Source organism: Apostichopus japonicus, chromosome 14, assembly GCF_037975245.1.
Source record: "Apostichopus japonicus isolate 1M-3 chromosome 14, ASM3797524v1, whole genome shotgun sequence".
Lineage (NCBI taxonomy): Eukaryota > Metazoa > Echinodermata > Holothuroidea > Aspidochirotida > Stichopodidae > Apostichopus > Apostichopus japonicus.
The window spans coordinates 26,385,591-26,402,207 of NC_092574.1; the positions used below are offsets into that span (position 1 = coordinate 26,385,591).

General features: G+C 34.7%; 1 protein-coding gene across 2 annotated transcripts in view; it reads right to left on the reverse strand.

The window, feature by feature from the left end:
* The window catches only part of LOC139979573 (von Willebrand factor A domain-containing protein 3B-like), a 59,252-nt gene that overhangs the window by 35,163 nt on the left and 7,472 nt on the right, over window positions 1-16,617 (reverse strand). The window contains exons 8-19 of one of the 2 annotated variants that reach the window (XM_071990508.1): window positions 16,162-16,203; window positions 13,682-13,881; window positions 11,926-12,080; window positions 11,216-11,354; window positions 10,328-10,558; window positions 9,198-9,532; window positions 7,763-8,013; window positions 6,472-6,585; window positions 5,727-5,784; window positions 4,374-4,530; window positions 3,252-3,421; window positions 1,898-2,363 (exon numbers count right to left, since the gene is read on the reverse strand). In XM_071990508.1, the coding sequence (XP_071846609.1) occupies window positions 1,898-2,363; window positions 3,252-3,421; window positions 4,374-4,530; window positions 5,727-5,784; window positions 6,472-6,585; window positions 7,763-8,013; window positions 9,198-9,532; window positions 10,328-10,558; window positions 11,216-11,354; window positions 11,926-12,080; window positions 13,682-13,881; window positions 16,162-16,203 (2,318 nt within the window). The remainder of the gene's footprint in view (window positions 1-1,897; window positions 2,364-3,251; window positions 3,422-4,373; window positions 4,531-5,726; window positions 5,785-6,471; window positions 6,586-7,762; window positions 8,014-9,197; window positions 9,533-10,327; window positions 10,559-11,215; window positions 11,355-11,925; window positions 12,081-13,681; window positions 13,882-16,161; window positions 16,204-16,617) is intronic. The other variant, XM_071990509.1, reaches the window with a different exon arrangement.

Below are 16,617 nucleotides of genomic sequence, written 5' to 3' on the forward strand. Positions count from 1 at the left end.
AACCAACAAAAGCATAAAGACCATTTTTACTTTCACTGAAAGGAATCTTTCAATTTTTTATATTTTTTTTGGGGGGGGGGGGGTTGAATGTGCCTTTAAGTTTTCCTCCCCTTATAATATAAATATCCAGGAATATTGTTTGGTGATCAGGGAAACTATTTAAACCTGTCCAATGTTATACAGAAAATATTAATAAAAATAACAAAAAGACACATTGAAAAATTTCAACTCTAAATGGACAATTTTATTTACTGAGCAAAAGCATTCTTTCATAGTTAAAAGTTTAACAAAATCTTGAAAGGGGAATGGTAGCTAACTTTCCCCCAGCCTTTATAAGCACATTCAACCATCTATTGCATAATACTTAAAACACTTCATCAAAGTATCACTTTTCAGCCTTTTGAAGCCTTTTGAAGCCTTTGCTTTTGAAACTTTTGAAGCCTTTATCAAGACTTTATTCTTCCACACCATCCAAAGCCTATGACCTGTTACAATGTTTGCTGAGGCAAGTTAACTAATGCTGAAAACACTGTCTACAAACATAACACATCACACAGAAGTAGAACATTTAAGTTAAAAGTATTTGTGTATAAATCTTAAATGGCAAATTCAACCATACAATGAAGACCAGTCTGCAACACAAATAAATAGCACAAATTGATACTTTTGATAACAATACAGGCACAAAAAAGCTGATATAAACGTATTTTTACGTATTTCACCTCAGATCAATGTAAAGCTAATAAACATTGTAATTTGAGATTTGCAATAGTCACTTAAATGCTACAGTCAATAATCACCTTGGTGCTTAATTCAACCATTAATTAATTAATTTCTTTCTTTTGTTCCTTTGTTTTTTTTGTCCATAGTGATTCAAACATTAAGAGCTACTAAGATAATTATGGTAACATGTCCATTTTAGTGGTAAACATCTTTTGATATATCAAATAAATATTTAAATTTGAAATTCAGAAAAAAATTCCAAAAAACAAAATAACAAAGAGAAACTTGTAAAGAGAAACTTGTTGATCAAACTTCCAACATCAAAAGCTAGTTATTTAATGAGATATAATATACATAGGTTTATTTATATTTATAATAAGTTGTGACATCACCTATTTTTGCTTGCTTCAGTTTTTTTTTTTTTTAAATGAAAACAACTGCATGAGTTTAATTCAGTCACACAAATTATCTTTTTTTATCATCAAGAGGACAAAGCTATGTAGCAAAGATATGAAACAATAAGTTCCATTTACATTCTCTTAACAAAATTTGCCTCATCAAAATCTCTCCTTGAAATATAGGCACAACATGATAGTTATTACTGGTTTTAGAAAAAAATAAGGCAGAATTAATTTCACTGCTTAACTATAATACCTGGTGATAGGCAAATTCCACCACATAAAATATAGAAAAATAAAGCTTTGCAACATGGAGCAGTCAAAAGCAATGATTAGGTTTGTTTTTAACTTTGTAAAGGCCACTTTGCATCACACACATTAACTAATTATATTTTGTACGACAAACACACACACAACAAAAACATATCACATATCCAACCCTGCTTATAAATGCTACATTAAATTTTATGAAAATATCGAACAAGCTCACACACAAAATTGCACAGGACATTTTATTTACAGAGCAATACTGCAGTTATTACAATATTTTAATTTAAGGACTCATGCCAAATAACCAATGATATATATAGGTTTGTTTCTTTTTCAACTTGCTCCAAAATTCACAAGAATATACAGAGACTTTGGGAATGCTTTGAAAGAGAAAAGTTTTAGGTACTAAAAAAACATTGATTTTTGCTAATGTAACATAAATGACTAATAAAATGAAGCTCCAGTCCTTACACAGAAAGACGACCAAAATCACTCTCAAATGTTACCTCTTGCTCAGAATTGTCCTCTCCTTCGCTGCTATTATCTGACTTGACCTTTGACCCTGCATCACTGCTATCACTGTCCTCCTCTTTCAAGCCTCCTATTTCATCTTCAGATGCAGATCCCGAGACTGATTTTTCGTCCTGAGACGCCTTCCCACCTTCGTCCTCCGAGTCGGAACCTCTCTTGGACCCATTCACACTTCCGATCTCTTCCAGGAGATCTCGAGGACTATCCCTCGTTCGGTTCGCATTTGGGAAGAGTCGGGGAGTCTGTTTTTCTGAGTTGCTATGGGTTTTGCCAGTAGCATGACGCAGGGACTTACTCTGGAAGAGGAATCGTTCTGCTTTCTCTATTTCCTCCTCTAAGAGAACCACATCCTTCTCTGAAATGGGCCAACCGAGTTGTTCCAGAGACAGAAGGTAATCCTTACGGTTCTCTTGGAAAGAAACTGGTTCATCTGACCCAAACCTGAGGGAGGAAAAATTAAATCCAAGAATACAGAATTGTCGGAAACTTATTATGATTTAAAGTGGAACTTCTCCCACTTTTAGATCCTGCAACATAATCAGTTTGGTGCAAACAGGTCCTATATACAAGGAGCCCAGGTGGCACTCTGAACAGTGAAATTGGAATTATGTCTTCAAATTTGGGATTTACGTTCAAGTATCACTCAACAACAATCTAGGTCATGCAACACAAAATATTTTTATAGCCTGTTCTTAACTTTTGTACTTTATACTTTGTGACAAGAAATTGAATTATTAAATCTTAGTACAATGAGACAATTAGTAAAATACCTTTTGTACCATTCTGTACTGTCCTGTGTTACTCTCTGCAGAAATTTATTGATGGATTCTGAGTTTGATTTCCATTTTGTTATTATTTTGGTCACTTGTTTTCATATTTGACTACTAAGTTACTGCAGCTTTAAGGACCAGACTGGCTTACCACTTATCAAAAGTTATTTTATCACCCCTGTTCATCATTGTAACTTTGATTATGGTCATCACTTTGATATGGTGGCAGGTTTACCACAACTCTTACTCAAAAAAAAAAATTAATTAGATAAAAATAGATTTAAATTACTCAAAATCAGATTTACAAATGAAACTGAGACTATTTCCATCATTTTGTCATCAAAATGAGATTACAGAAATGAGTAATTATAGTACCGTCTGATTCTGAAAAATCGTACCTCCAAGATATTTTTGTCAAATCGGTATTAATCACACAAAAATTTAATGTAAATCCATAAAATATTAACATTTGAACTGTTTTCATTCTTATCTGAAAAGTGCCTTTTTAATGTGATTTACAGAAATCAAACCCCAAAAAGGTGTTTTTTAATTCAGTTACCTGTCTCTCTCCTCTGGGGTGAGGGCATTCCAAGCTACTTGATCAAGTCTCCTGTTGTATAGCTTTACAGCTGCTTTTAATTTGTCTTCATAACCCAGGAGATCTACAGCTCCTGGATTGATGAGGTTCACTTCTTGTTTGTTGTTGGTCACATGGGCAATAGGCATAATCTATCAAATTATAAATACAATAAATCAAGAAGGTATTACTGGAAACAGGACAAATGTTATCATCTATATATGTATATCCATGGCAACAATACATGAAACTATGCAATAACTATTCCATTGATATTCAACTTTCATTGCTAACATTGCAATGTCATTTAATATTCAATGGGTAAGTGTTTCTTTGAAAATTTTAGTCCATCTCCACAAAGTGAGAAAGAGTGAAGGGCACCATTTTCTTCTTGTTCTTGTCTTTTATACCAAATTGTCAGCACATGGCAAAGGAGATCAATGAATTAATATGCTACAGTTTTAATAAATTTTTTTAATTAAATTTCTTTTTGAACATATCTGTACACATCTACTAGGTCACTATATTTCACTATATATTCTGGTGTGCAATGATTGCTTCCACTCTATCCAGTCCATGGTTACATGTTACATTGCTTTATACCGTAGACACATTAAACTCAGGTTTCTTCAGGGTCTATGCTAGCAATGAGGACCAGAGCTACCAATTTTGATTAACTATGCAATATACAAAACACAAGAGCTTTGTAGCAGAAGAGACAATGAACAAATGTAGAACGACTCACTGACTTAACAGTATGGCATCTTTTCACCAATCAACAAAAAACACTCACATTGTTGATGAAACCATGTGCTTGGAATGAACCCAAACACCTCTTACTGTAATGTTACAGCATACAATACGGCTGGGTGATACAGTAAAACATGCAATGGAGAACTTCAAAATACAGGCCTAGTTTTTATTTTGATCAAACTCTCTGTGATGCTTCCTTCAAAGTCTTTCTTATCACTTTTTCACGCTTCCAGGCATTGCTTGTCTTAACAAAGGAACAAAATTGGTCCAAAATCCCTATACTTGTTATTTGTGCGTGTGTACCCATCATCTACCATTACTGGATATTAAGTTTGTTGGTGATAAACTTACCTCATTGAACACTTGAGATGTTACGTATTTCTCCAGTATCGGGACGTACTTGGCTCGTTGACGTACCATGCTGCCACCGAGAGCGTCGTAGATGGTCAGCTTCTTTGCGACAAGACCGTGTTTCCTCAGCCATTGCCTGGACGACATTCGTAGAGTGCTGTCAGAAAATGGGAGGATGACTAGTATTATCATTATGTAATACAGCAATCTACAATGCTTAGAAAACCTCTACATGTTGTCACTTAAAATCAATGCAGATTCTGGTTATAGAGCATACTGTCATGTAGCTAAACTTCCTCTGGTTCCACATTTACTTTCCTTGAGGTTTAACACTTCAATTTATTCCCAGGCTATTGAGGAGGGTAAAAATTACTATGATTAAATGGTTAAAAGAGAAGTCATCAATTCTTACAGTTGTTGAAGGAAAGTGTGTGACTTTATGTAACCATGATGTGCATTGTGTGTGTGATAAGTTTTAGGTGTAGACAGCTTGGAGCAACCAATAAGTTAAGCTTTGCAGGTAACTTCATAAAACGAGTTGAGATTTATGGTCTATGGTCAACAGTCCTTCATTTCTCCTCCCCAATATGCAGTCAGGTACTTTGCAGCCAGACCCATTTTTTTAGACCAACTAGATAGTAGTAATTAGAATTAATAGTATACCAAACAAGGCTTTATGTGAAACACTTAAATAAAAATAAAAGAAAATAGAGTGAGAAAAAATACTAATAACAAACTACTCATCTACTGCAAAAATTCCTTTGTAGGTAAATATGTTTGCTCTATTTATTGCTCATTTATCCAATTTAAACTGTCTGTCCATCTCTGTCTCTCTGTCCATCTGTGTCTCTTAATGTATTCTTCTTTGTTTTTGTTTTTATTTCAGATCCTTTTACATATATAAAAAAGAGAGTACAACCTCGTTTTGAACCTGCTTTTGAGTTTCATCAGCATTACAGCATTAGAGGGCTCTTGTCATACTGTCTTCATTATTGTTTAGTTTGTATTTTTGTAATCACGGATTCCCTATTTTTCTGTGTCACTTGATCAATGTTGACTATTTTATTGCTGTTTTAATATTTTATTTCATCGCTGTATCAATTTTATGCTTTTATTGCAAAGTTGTTTGAGATCATATTTTCATGTAAGGCACTATATAAGAATATATATCATTATTATGAATTTCCCAAACCAATCGAGTATGATTCAATATAAGGTTGCAACTGATCGCACAAAGACACCCATCTTGACTTCTTCACAAAATGAAAGTTAACGATCAAGTAATTAGTGAATTTGATTCAACGTTCAACATTTCCTCAGCCAGACAGGTTTTGATAATCCATACAAACTCACTTTGTTTTCTTTTTCTTTCTTCTTCTCTTGCTTGGTTCTTCTTTAGTCTTTGCTAAATCTGAAAAGTTGAGAGACGTAAGCCAATTGGTACTGTGAATTACTGTAAGAGCCTTACTTTGTTTACCAATAATGATTTATGTTCATTATACAAAATATCTCAGTAACTCAGAAGCAACTATCAATTTCCCAATATGAGATATGAATATTTCCAAACCACTGCTTAAACCTGTCTCTATATTAACCCAACTATAGCAAAATTTACCATATGTTAGAGAAGCTTGTTATTAAACTTTCAAAGAGAATCGAGTAGCTGTAAGCAGGATTTTCAAAACATTTCTTCAAACACAATGCAAGCCCTAAACCCAGCTATATATATGATGGTAAATTTTAATTGTCACTAAAATATTGATATGAACCAAGTTCAAGAGAATGGAAACATGTATAATTGTTTTAAATTAAAATTCAAGGGCTTATTTACATAAAAATTCAAATGCAGAGCATCAATGATGCAAAACCCAACACAACCAGACAACATTTATGCATAAGCCATGTGACCTTTCATGAAACACTTTTCTAAGAGTAAGGAAAGCGTCAAAATCACACGCTGTGCATATATTAAAGTTCATTTTTCTAGTTTGATTTCCAGGGTACACAGTATTAGCCTAAATCAATAATATAAGCTGACTTCTCCTACGTAACTAATTGGACCCTGACAACCCTATGAATTAAAGCAGCATGTAGGTACCATTCATGGCTGTTATATATCTTTGCTGCTGTTGGCCGAGCATGCTACGGGTCTCTGGGAGAGCCCACCCATCCAGGGAGCCATTTAGTCTCAACCAGCTGGTCTTGGTGTGGTCTAAACATTGTGAAAGAAATTATTTTTATAAAAGTCAGTACAGCAGATCTTTTATATAGGCATGTGATGATCTAGCTATAAAACTGTATTGTATTGTAATGTACAGCATTGCATTGTACTGTATCATACTGCTTGTATTGGATTGTATTGTATTGTACTGCATTGCATTGTACTGTATCATACTGTTGTACTGTATTGTACTGTATTGCATTGCATTGCATTGTACTGTATCGTATCGTATTACTTGTATTGTATTGTATTGTATTGTAATGTACTGTATTGCATTGTACTGTATCATACTGCTTGTATTGGATTGTATTGTATTGTACTGCATTGCATTGTACTGTATCATACTGTTGTACTGTATTGTACTGTATTGCATTGTCTTGTATTGCTTGTATTTTATTGTACTGTACTGTGTTACATTGTACTGTATTGCATTGTCTTGTATTTTATTGTACTGTACTATACTCATTGTTTTGTATTACACTGTAATGTATTGTATTGCATAACATTGTATTGTACTATACTGTACTATATTGTATTGCATTGTATTGTACTATACTGTACTATATTGTATTGTACTGTATTGTACTACATTGTATTGTATTGTACTGTATTGTACTATACTGTACTATATTGTATTGTACTGTACTGTACTGTATTGCATTGTACTGTATCGTATTGCTTGTATTGTATTGCAATGTAATGTATTGTACTACACTGTACTGTATTGTATTGCATTGTACTGTACTGTACTATATTGTACCATACTGTACTCTACTGCACTGTAATGTAGAGTTGTCATAGCATCACACATACAGTAATAACATTTAGGTAACGTCAGATTTATTGAAACATTGACATAGAAACATTGATATAGAATCACACACAGATCACACTAAATGTAATGACAATAAAATTTGCGACCAAAGTTGCTTGCATGTCACACAATAATGTTGCACTACAGACAGTAGCCGTAAGATAGCAGTAAATTATGTATCAGACTTAATACATATCTAAAAGCATATAACAGCTACGGTATCAAACAATGCTCTGTGTAGAACAACTTAAGTTTAGACTTATCATTGGTTTGGTAAAGGGCAACACAGCTGTGACTGAAACTAAACATCACAACATACTTGGTTTACATTGACTAAACAAATGAATGGCTCACATGTTATATTTGGTTTCATCTTCGAAGAAGACCGAGAATGACCCTGCGGTCGAGGAGGGAATGTTGTTGTTCGATCATGAGATCTGCGCCCCGTAACATTTAGGGAGGTCGTCAAAGAGGACAGTGTTCTCCTGGTCCAAGGCTGGGCACTCTTTGGCCTTCCGCTCCTGGGGGGACCGGGGCTAGCAATATCACGAGATAGAATCTGTGCTGGGTCTTGTCGGTTACCGACAGCAGACGATGGACGTTTTCTGTTGAAGTGCCAGATTTAAAGTAAGTTTCTGTCTGTATCTAATAAGTTACTGTCAACAACTACAAATATTTACTCATCTCACCTGAAGGAGTTTACCACTAGAAGGGAAGCTTCTACAATAAAGTAGAGAAAGAATTGCAAATCAAAGTCAGAAAACACTGCACCTGATTGTGAGGTACAAATTTGGCAGCAAAATTCCCAGTAAGACCATTAACAAAAAGATATATACTTTCATCCTCTGAGTGCCGTAACTGAATACCTTATTTGGGAGCTGCACAGTAGGCACAGTGGTAAAAAACTTTATCTCCCAAAATTTTTAATGTAGGTGTTATATTTCTTCATTTGCGAGACTTGCAAACTGAGTACAACAGCATGAGTACATGAGTATTGGTAGGAGTTTCCTTGGAATGAGTTTGATTACAAGTACAAGGCTATAAGCACATCGCAACTTCTTCATCTCCCACTAGTATCTATTACACTAGATTTCCTAAATGCCATTCATCAAGTTCAGATCTATAAGGGTGAGAATAAATACAATGACTAAGCGAGAATTCGATTGTAGATCTATAAGGGTGAGAATAAATACATATAACTCTGCTGGAATTCGAGTAGAGGTAGAGAATCTACTACAAACCTATCATTTGTATAGCCTTAATCTTTTATGACTATTTTCAGTGTTGCTGGAATACATACAGATTATTTTTCTAGATACCGTATCACTCCTTACACAGTCAATTACTCTATTAATGGATTGTGATATATTCAAAATAAAAATGTTACTTGAAATATCTTCCACCATTAATGTCTTACAGATGTCATCTCCGACCAAACCACTCACCTAATACCATGATCTTTGCCACACCCCTCCTCATCATCTTCCACCATTAATGTCTCACAGATGTCATCTCCCACCAAACCACTCACCTAATACCATGATCTTTCCCTCACCCCTCCTCATCATCTTCCACCATTAATGTCTTACAGATGTCATCTCCCACCAAACCACTCACCTAATACCATGATCTATCCTTCACCCCTCCTCATCATCTTCCACCATTAATGTCTTACAGATGTCATCTCCAACCATACCACTCACCTAATACCATGATCTTTCCCACACCCCTCCTCATCATCTTTCACCATTGATTTCTTACAGATGTCATCTCCCACCAAACCACTCACCTAATACCATGATCTTTGCCACACCCATCCTCATCATGTCCATTCTGGCTCCAGTCCAATAAGGCACATTGTTCTCTCAGTTTGGCGAGCTTACTCAAGTCATCTTTGCCCTTCTTCATCTCCTCCTTCAAGAGACGGACATCCTCGCTCTCATACGGCACTGGTCCCTCCGGGAGGTAGGAGGTATCATCAGAGTAGTAGTGGTACCTCCCTCTGCTGTCTGCTGCTAGTGTCGATAAGAAGTTGTTGGCCTCGGAGTCATTGCAATTGAAAGATATGGTGTGGATCGGTGTACGTTGTTGTAATTGCACTTGGGCAAGGATGGTTTTCGGGGGCTGGGTTTGCAAAACAAATGACATTAAAAATTATCAATACAATAAAGATACCATAGTTTGTAATGCTAGAGGATCTCTATTTTAAGAGATATTTGAAATGTTTTATACTAACAGTTCTTTATATTTTCTGTCAGTCTATTCCATATTTGTGAAGCATGAACAGGCAAACATCTTTCAACAATGTAGCAATAACAACTTCAGTCAATACAATTGAAAAAAAAAAAATGTAGAACCTTGGCTAAGTACCTCTACTATATAAGCTGATAGGTCCATCAATACAATTCTTACACCCATACATAAAGAAGCTTGGCTAAGTACCTCTTCTATATAAGCTAAATTTATCTGTTATAACATAAGTGCAGTTAAAAACAACTTCAAGTACGTATATATTTGATGACGAAAGAAGCATACTGACAACACAACCAGTTATCATTTACATTTTTGAGCTTTCATCCTAGATTCTCAACCTTTTTCCAATCCAAGGACCACTAGGAATAATGAAGAAAGGTTTCACAGACCACCAGTTATAATATCACCCAAAGACCTCAACCAATCATGGTTAGGGACAAGGTCAGGAGTATTTCTGTTTCCTTTGCCCAAGATGGCACTCTCAGACCTGTTCTGACTAGCTTGAAATCATATTTATATAAGACAAATAATGTTGACAGACCCATTCAGCTTTTACAGACCCAAAGTTTTCCATGGACCCCTTGAGGACCTTCTGCCATCACAGCCCCACCTGCCCCACCCCGCCATAATTTTTCATGAGCCCCAGGTTGAGAAAGATGGGCTTACATGATCTGGTCTCCCATCTGAGAGCAGATAGACAGCTTGTGTAGATGGATCGCCCAATGCAAGTTTAAGAGCAGCCAGTGTATTGGTAGAGCCTGCGACGTTGAGGTCACGCACCCACTGCCAGGCACTCTGCAGACTATTCTCATTTACCTCTAACATCCTGTCTCGCCACGGCTGTGCTTTGCTTCCAAATTTGACCAAGTTGAATCGTTGTTTATGCCTTAGTTGTTCCTGTTGAAAAGGAGAAGGAAAACCTTAGATTCAGTTTTACCAAGAACCAGCATCTCCAAGACCCATGATCCGGTTAGCCATTCGGATTATCAACTGTGTGACTAATTGATCTGTTAGTGCCTTTAGACAGTGCTATGCATACTGTATATGGCAACTTGCTACACCGCATGCAAATGTGTGTAGTAATTTTTTGTACAAATAACCATAGCATTTTGAATATTTTATGGTAAATTAAACCACTACACAATATGTAAACACTGAAATGTCTGCATTTTCTAAAATAGTTAATATGTAAACATTTCAAGTAAACAGTATTCCACCAAAATCAAGAAAATACTATCACAACCTGGTATCCAATGACCTTGAATTTTAACCAGACAGAAATTCTTTGAAATGTTTGTGACTATAAACACATCATTCTTCGTCTATATTCACATTTCTATTACTACCTTGGGTACCATTAATCTGATGCTTGGTATACAAACTTTATATTCCACCCGTTAAAACCTCAAGGTGTTTTTCCTTTATGTACTACTGCAGGGGTTTTTAATTAGACAATAGATTTCAGTACAACAGTTACCAAACAAACAACCTTAAAAAACATGGACAAACTGTTCAATACTATTACCATTATATTTGGTATTAAGACACTCTTACCTGCATTAATTTGAATAGTTTTTCTTTCACCAATCCCAGATGGTTCTCCATTGAATTCGATACATCGATGAGTATGTAGACTTGATCTTCGATAATGGTACCAAAGAGTTCTCTACTTCCTTGTTGTAACCAATCAACTCTGCATAATGGAAAACAAATACAATTATATGAATTAGGTAAATGTCAGGGAAGGAAACTTTAAAGGGTGCGAAGACTCACACACAAAGAAACGTCTCATGCCGGTAATCTGACCTAGTTTCACATGAGGTGTAACAGAAGTGCTAGACACCACCATCGATCCCAGCAATACACACACAGCTTGCTACCGTCCGTAATTACTCACTAGTGTACAGTCAATACATACAGCTTCGGTCAATACCCACAACACAGTGTATAAAGCAGAGATGAACATCTCAGGTATGGATAAAATATAACAAGGTATCACGTTTCATTACTGTCTGCATTTTGTAGCGACAAGAAGAAAACTTCACTTGCAAGCAACGGAAAGTAAACTTTTTCAGAGCGCGGCACCGGGTTTGGGGATCTTCCAATGCCTTTAATTTGCCCTTTGTAATGGCTGATATATATAGGAATAAAGAACAATAACTTATTGTTCTTGCACAAATGTGTTTGTCTTCACTGGACTTTTATAAGACAAGCATATCCCAATATGAAGTACTAGTAAGTTTCAATAAATGATTGTTTCTAACCTTCTTTGAAAGTCTTGGAGGGAAACGATCATCTTTCTCTCATACTGTCGATGGATATCAGCTGTAACGTGTACATGTTTTATGGAACCATCTCTCCACTGAAAATGGCAGAATTTATCACAATATTTGGCACCGACCAGTTTATTCATAGTATCCTGTGGAAATAAAATAGGTTAAGTTCACTATATGTTAATGTTTAATATACACTAACATAAACAATCCATCAAGTTTGAAAAGTCAATTCTCTGTATGTTTAAAACTTATAAAAACTGCCATAGCTATAATTGTGTAATTTGAGACTATAATTATTACGCCAACAAAATTGTACTAAATATTAGATTAAAAAATTCCCAAGTGAATTTTAACCAATATTACACTGATTGATAAGGTTATGTATCATATATGGAAACCATGCAGAGAGCCAAACAAATTCAAATGTTATATTTAGAATGCCATCTTGAAATTCATGTTTTCACTACTTCTATGAGAATTCTAGTCAATATAGTATTTACTAATACAAGTGATGCAGGTTTACTGAAATCTTTACTTTACTTTGACTTCGTCTGTATAAATTTACCTTATAAATCACACCTGTCCAATAACTCTCGGTGAGTGGATCTGAAGTTGTGGCATAGTTAATACAGAATCATATACAAGACACACTGCACTAAGGTCAAAGAATTGTCTTGTATTTCAAATTTCAACACAAAATTACTAATTAATACTTTGTGAAATAGATTCAAAAGAGATGGGGATTCAATCTATAAAGTATATAAGCTAGATGTGTTCTTCGGCAGCAGCAGTTTAGTTGACAAAGAATAAACAACTACTCTGGTTTCCCTACTCCCATCACAGCTTTACAAAGATCAGATACTGTGACATTTTCGTTCCTTTAAACATGTTGATATTTTGAAGAGAGTACAACACAAAATGTGAATAAAACATGAGCATGCTTTATCGACAGATAATTTCTCATGTTACATCTGTTTTAATTTCCTAATTATATTATGGTTGCTGATTTTATCCTTGAAATATGATGCATTCGGAATGTTGGCCTACTTGTCAATGTTTTACTGTATTTTAGAATTTCATCACTATGCAACTTGGTTTATTAAAATGTTAACCTTGGTTTTATCAGAATGTTATTTTTCCTCAGTGGATAAATGATTTGTACATTACAAAGAAAAATTGTCGTGAGGACATGACTAAACTCTGGAGTGGTAGCATTACTGGTGGAGGGGGTGGGGGAGGGGGTGGGGATAAGAAGAGAAAATGAATGGGATAATTAAGAAGTCCAAATAACTAATTGAGAATCACCATCTGCCCAGGCTGGACTCCTTCTATCACTTGTGTCTCCAATGTAAGCTTGGTTCTGTTTTGGATGACCCAGATCACCCCGTTGCTTGGTGATTTCTCTGGACGAATAACTGTTCAAAGCTGAAGGATGAGACCTCCAGCTGCTAGTACAAACTCATGCAAGCTCATCCTTTTATCGTATGTTAACAGACATTTTATTCTGCTTTACCTGTTTTTATTTCATCTTTCACTGTTTTATAGTAAGCCTTACCTGCCCATTTGGGGTTGCTTAATAAAGTTTATTTGAATCTAAAATTTGAATTTGATAACAGATCAACTCATTAAAAACATGTAAGATGCATCAAGGTTACATTTTTTTTGCTGTACAATGGTCGTCAGCAACTACACTATCCATTTAAAGATAAGATGTCATTATTGATTGGATTTGGTTATATCTTACAGCATCGGTATAGTCATCATTCGGTGCCCTTTTGACATCAACAACGCCATCACAATGCTTGAAAGAGCAGTTTCCAAGGACATCATACAGGTCTAACTTTCTAGATCTCAGGCCATGTTTGTTCAACCATTCTGCAGAGCTCATGTACTGCTCACTACGCTCCACAGGAACAGGTGCAGCTTCCTGTTTAATGGCTTTCACTGTAAACAAACAACAAAAACAACAACAAAAAAGTCAGCAAAATCGATAATTGATTTTAAAGCAGTATATGTATCACTATATCATATTTATAGGATAAAACAAATAAACTATGAAAACAGATATGCCTGAAAATTCCAGATTAATCTGAAAGTAGTAGGGCTTATCATATTGCTTTAACTGTTTCAAAATTAAAAGAAGAAAAACAACACCAGACAAATACAATAATATTAGAGCAGTATATGTAAATTATATGCTTTTCATTGTTTCAAACTCAACAATATCATCAAACAAAGAAAGTATATAGATCAGGTTTGAAGCAAGAGAGTACATTTGTTTGACAATTCTTGGTTTGTTTCTATTATATAAAACTAAACCTAATAAAATTGCTAGGCATACTTCTTAAAGTACTATGTGTAGAGTATACTGCCCTTAATGAAAGCAATAAGATGTGTTTACTCATATGGTTGATCTCATTTTCAAAATAAACAAAGTATATACTGACAAATCCAGATATAATATTAAAGCAGTATATGTGCAGTGTCTTGTACTAAATTATTTCAAACTAAAAGATTTAAATAATCAGCAAAATGAAACAAACAAAAAAGGAATGTTTCTTTTTCAAATTCTGTCAATTTTGCTAATATACAGTATGGTAAGGATATTTCCTACTGTACATATTATGATATAACATTTCTACTTCAAGTATATAAACTAAAGTTGAAAATTGTTTTATTGCAAGGCATTTCTTTTGGTTTATGTTTAATCGTGTATCTTACTCAAGTTGAGTGAGTATAACCTTAAATGATAAGCTGAAAAGCCATTGGTAATATTTCTGCTAGAGTTTTAATACAATACAGTACAATCAGTCACTGAATGACACAGACAAGACTGGGAAGTAATCTGAATTTTGTTCCATAATAATAACAGCCTTGCGACCTTGGTAACTATGGTTACCAAATATCATGTAACAGAAGCATCAACAACCTGTCATACACTTAGATTATTGATTCAAAATTTTAACTATTAATCCAATATATTCTATTTTCCTTCTTATTTTTTCTTTAACCTCCATTCTAAAAGATGCTCGTGTTCATTTAAAACATTTCTAGAGAAGATACAAAAGTACGAAAGCAAACACAGCAGTTTAACGATCCCCTCCAGGTTGGACTTATGCACATGCGACAAAGTGTCAAAGACGAACGCAGTATGCACATTTACAGCAAGACTTGAAAAAAGCATTTATATAAAATAGCCAGATATCGCAGTCAGAAATTGCAAATAACAGCATATCACATATAGAACAAAGGAACAAATTTAACAAGCATTGTTCTACCACTGCTGTACATTTAGCTTCATTCAATAGGTTTTATGAAACAAGTGCAACACAGACAACAGTAACTCTCTCAAGATGATTAATTAATATTCCTTAGTTTGACTCACAGACACAAGAATCATTAAGTGTTTTTGTGTTGGATCACATTCACTTAATCCCATAAATTTACAATTCAGTAGAAATTACTGGTCTGACTACAAACCGACTGATGAATGATATAATTAATGACTTTCTGTGAAACCCGCCATTTGCATTTTACTCACTTTTTATCGCCGTTTCCGATTTTCAAATTGAAGCTGCCTTATGTATATATATGTTAAAGAACTCTGGACGTTATTGCTGTTTTAACAGCTCCCTGTGTAGCAACAAAGTGCAACAAGATGATTCAGAGCTCTCTGAACATTAGCAATGTTAATTCAGCTGCAGTAGGATGAATAATGAATAGTGCAAACAGGAAAGCAACTAGCTGCCTGTTTTGTTGCTGTAGACTCATCAAATCTCAAATCTTATAAAGATAATAAACCTGCCTCTACTAAGATACTGTTTTTTTCTAATGGTTTTTTGTCAACGATTCAATGATTCTCTGAAAAGCTCATAAACAGAAAGAAGCGAGAACCTGGGACAAACATTGAATCCAATCTGCACAGTGACACTGAGCGGGAGATAAAAGAGGTTTTGTTTACAAAGAATATTAGAAACCAGGCAATAGCAATCGCCTATTTGTACTGTGTTGTTACCATAGCAACCGAAAGCCTCTTACAACATGTACTTTCATTAATTGAGATCTCTCTTTTGAACTATACAGCACAGTAAAGTACTTTGGAGTGACATTAATGTCAGACTCTTTGGATCATCACATATTAGCTTCATTTTAATGAGCGTGCACTCTTCAAAATATCTTAATATGTACAGTTTATATAAACCCTAAGCAGATCTCTAAGTTTACCTTTCATCTTCATATGCTTTATCCTCGGACGTTTGAAAAAGACTGAATTTGAAAACATGTAACATGGTTAAATATCGGACAAACAGAAAAAATTAATCACGCTGAAGATTCAAAAGTAAGCATTCAGTCACTTAGCAACCTTGTGATACATCCATCTACTACTGTAGCTTTACATACAACTCTCTCTCTCGTTATTAAACATTGAGTAAATTGACTTAGTGATAAAGTCATGTCTAATGAATGAGTTGATTTATCAAAAAGGTTCTCTTGTTTAAAAAAAATTCTGAAATTAGTTTAAAAGAGAACAATTTACAGAACAAATACTGGTTCCTTGATTTTTATGTAAAATCATAAATTTAAAATCAGACATACTTCCTGATCTAGAAATGAATCTATACAAAGCAGTAGCTAAGCAACACTATACAACCTGTCGATAATTAGTTCAAGTTTTGTTCC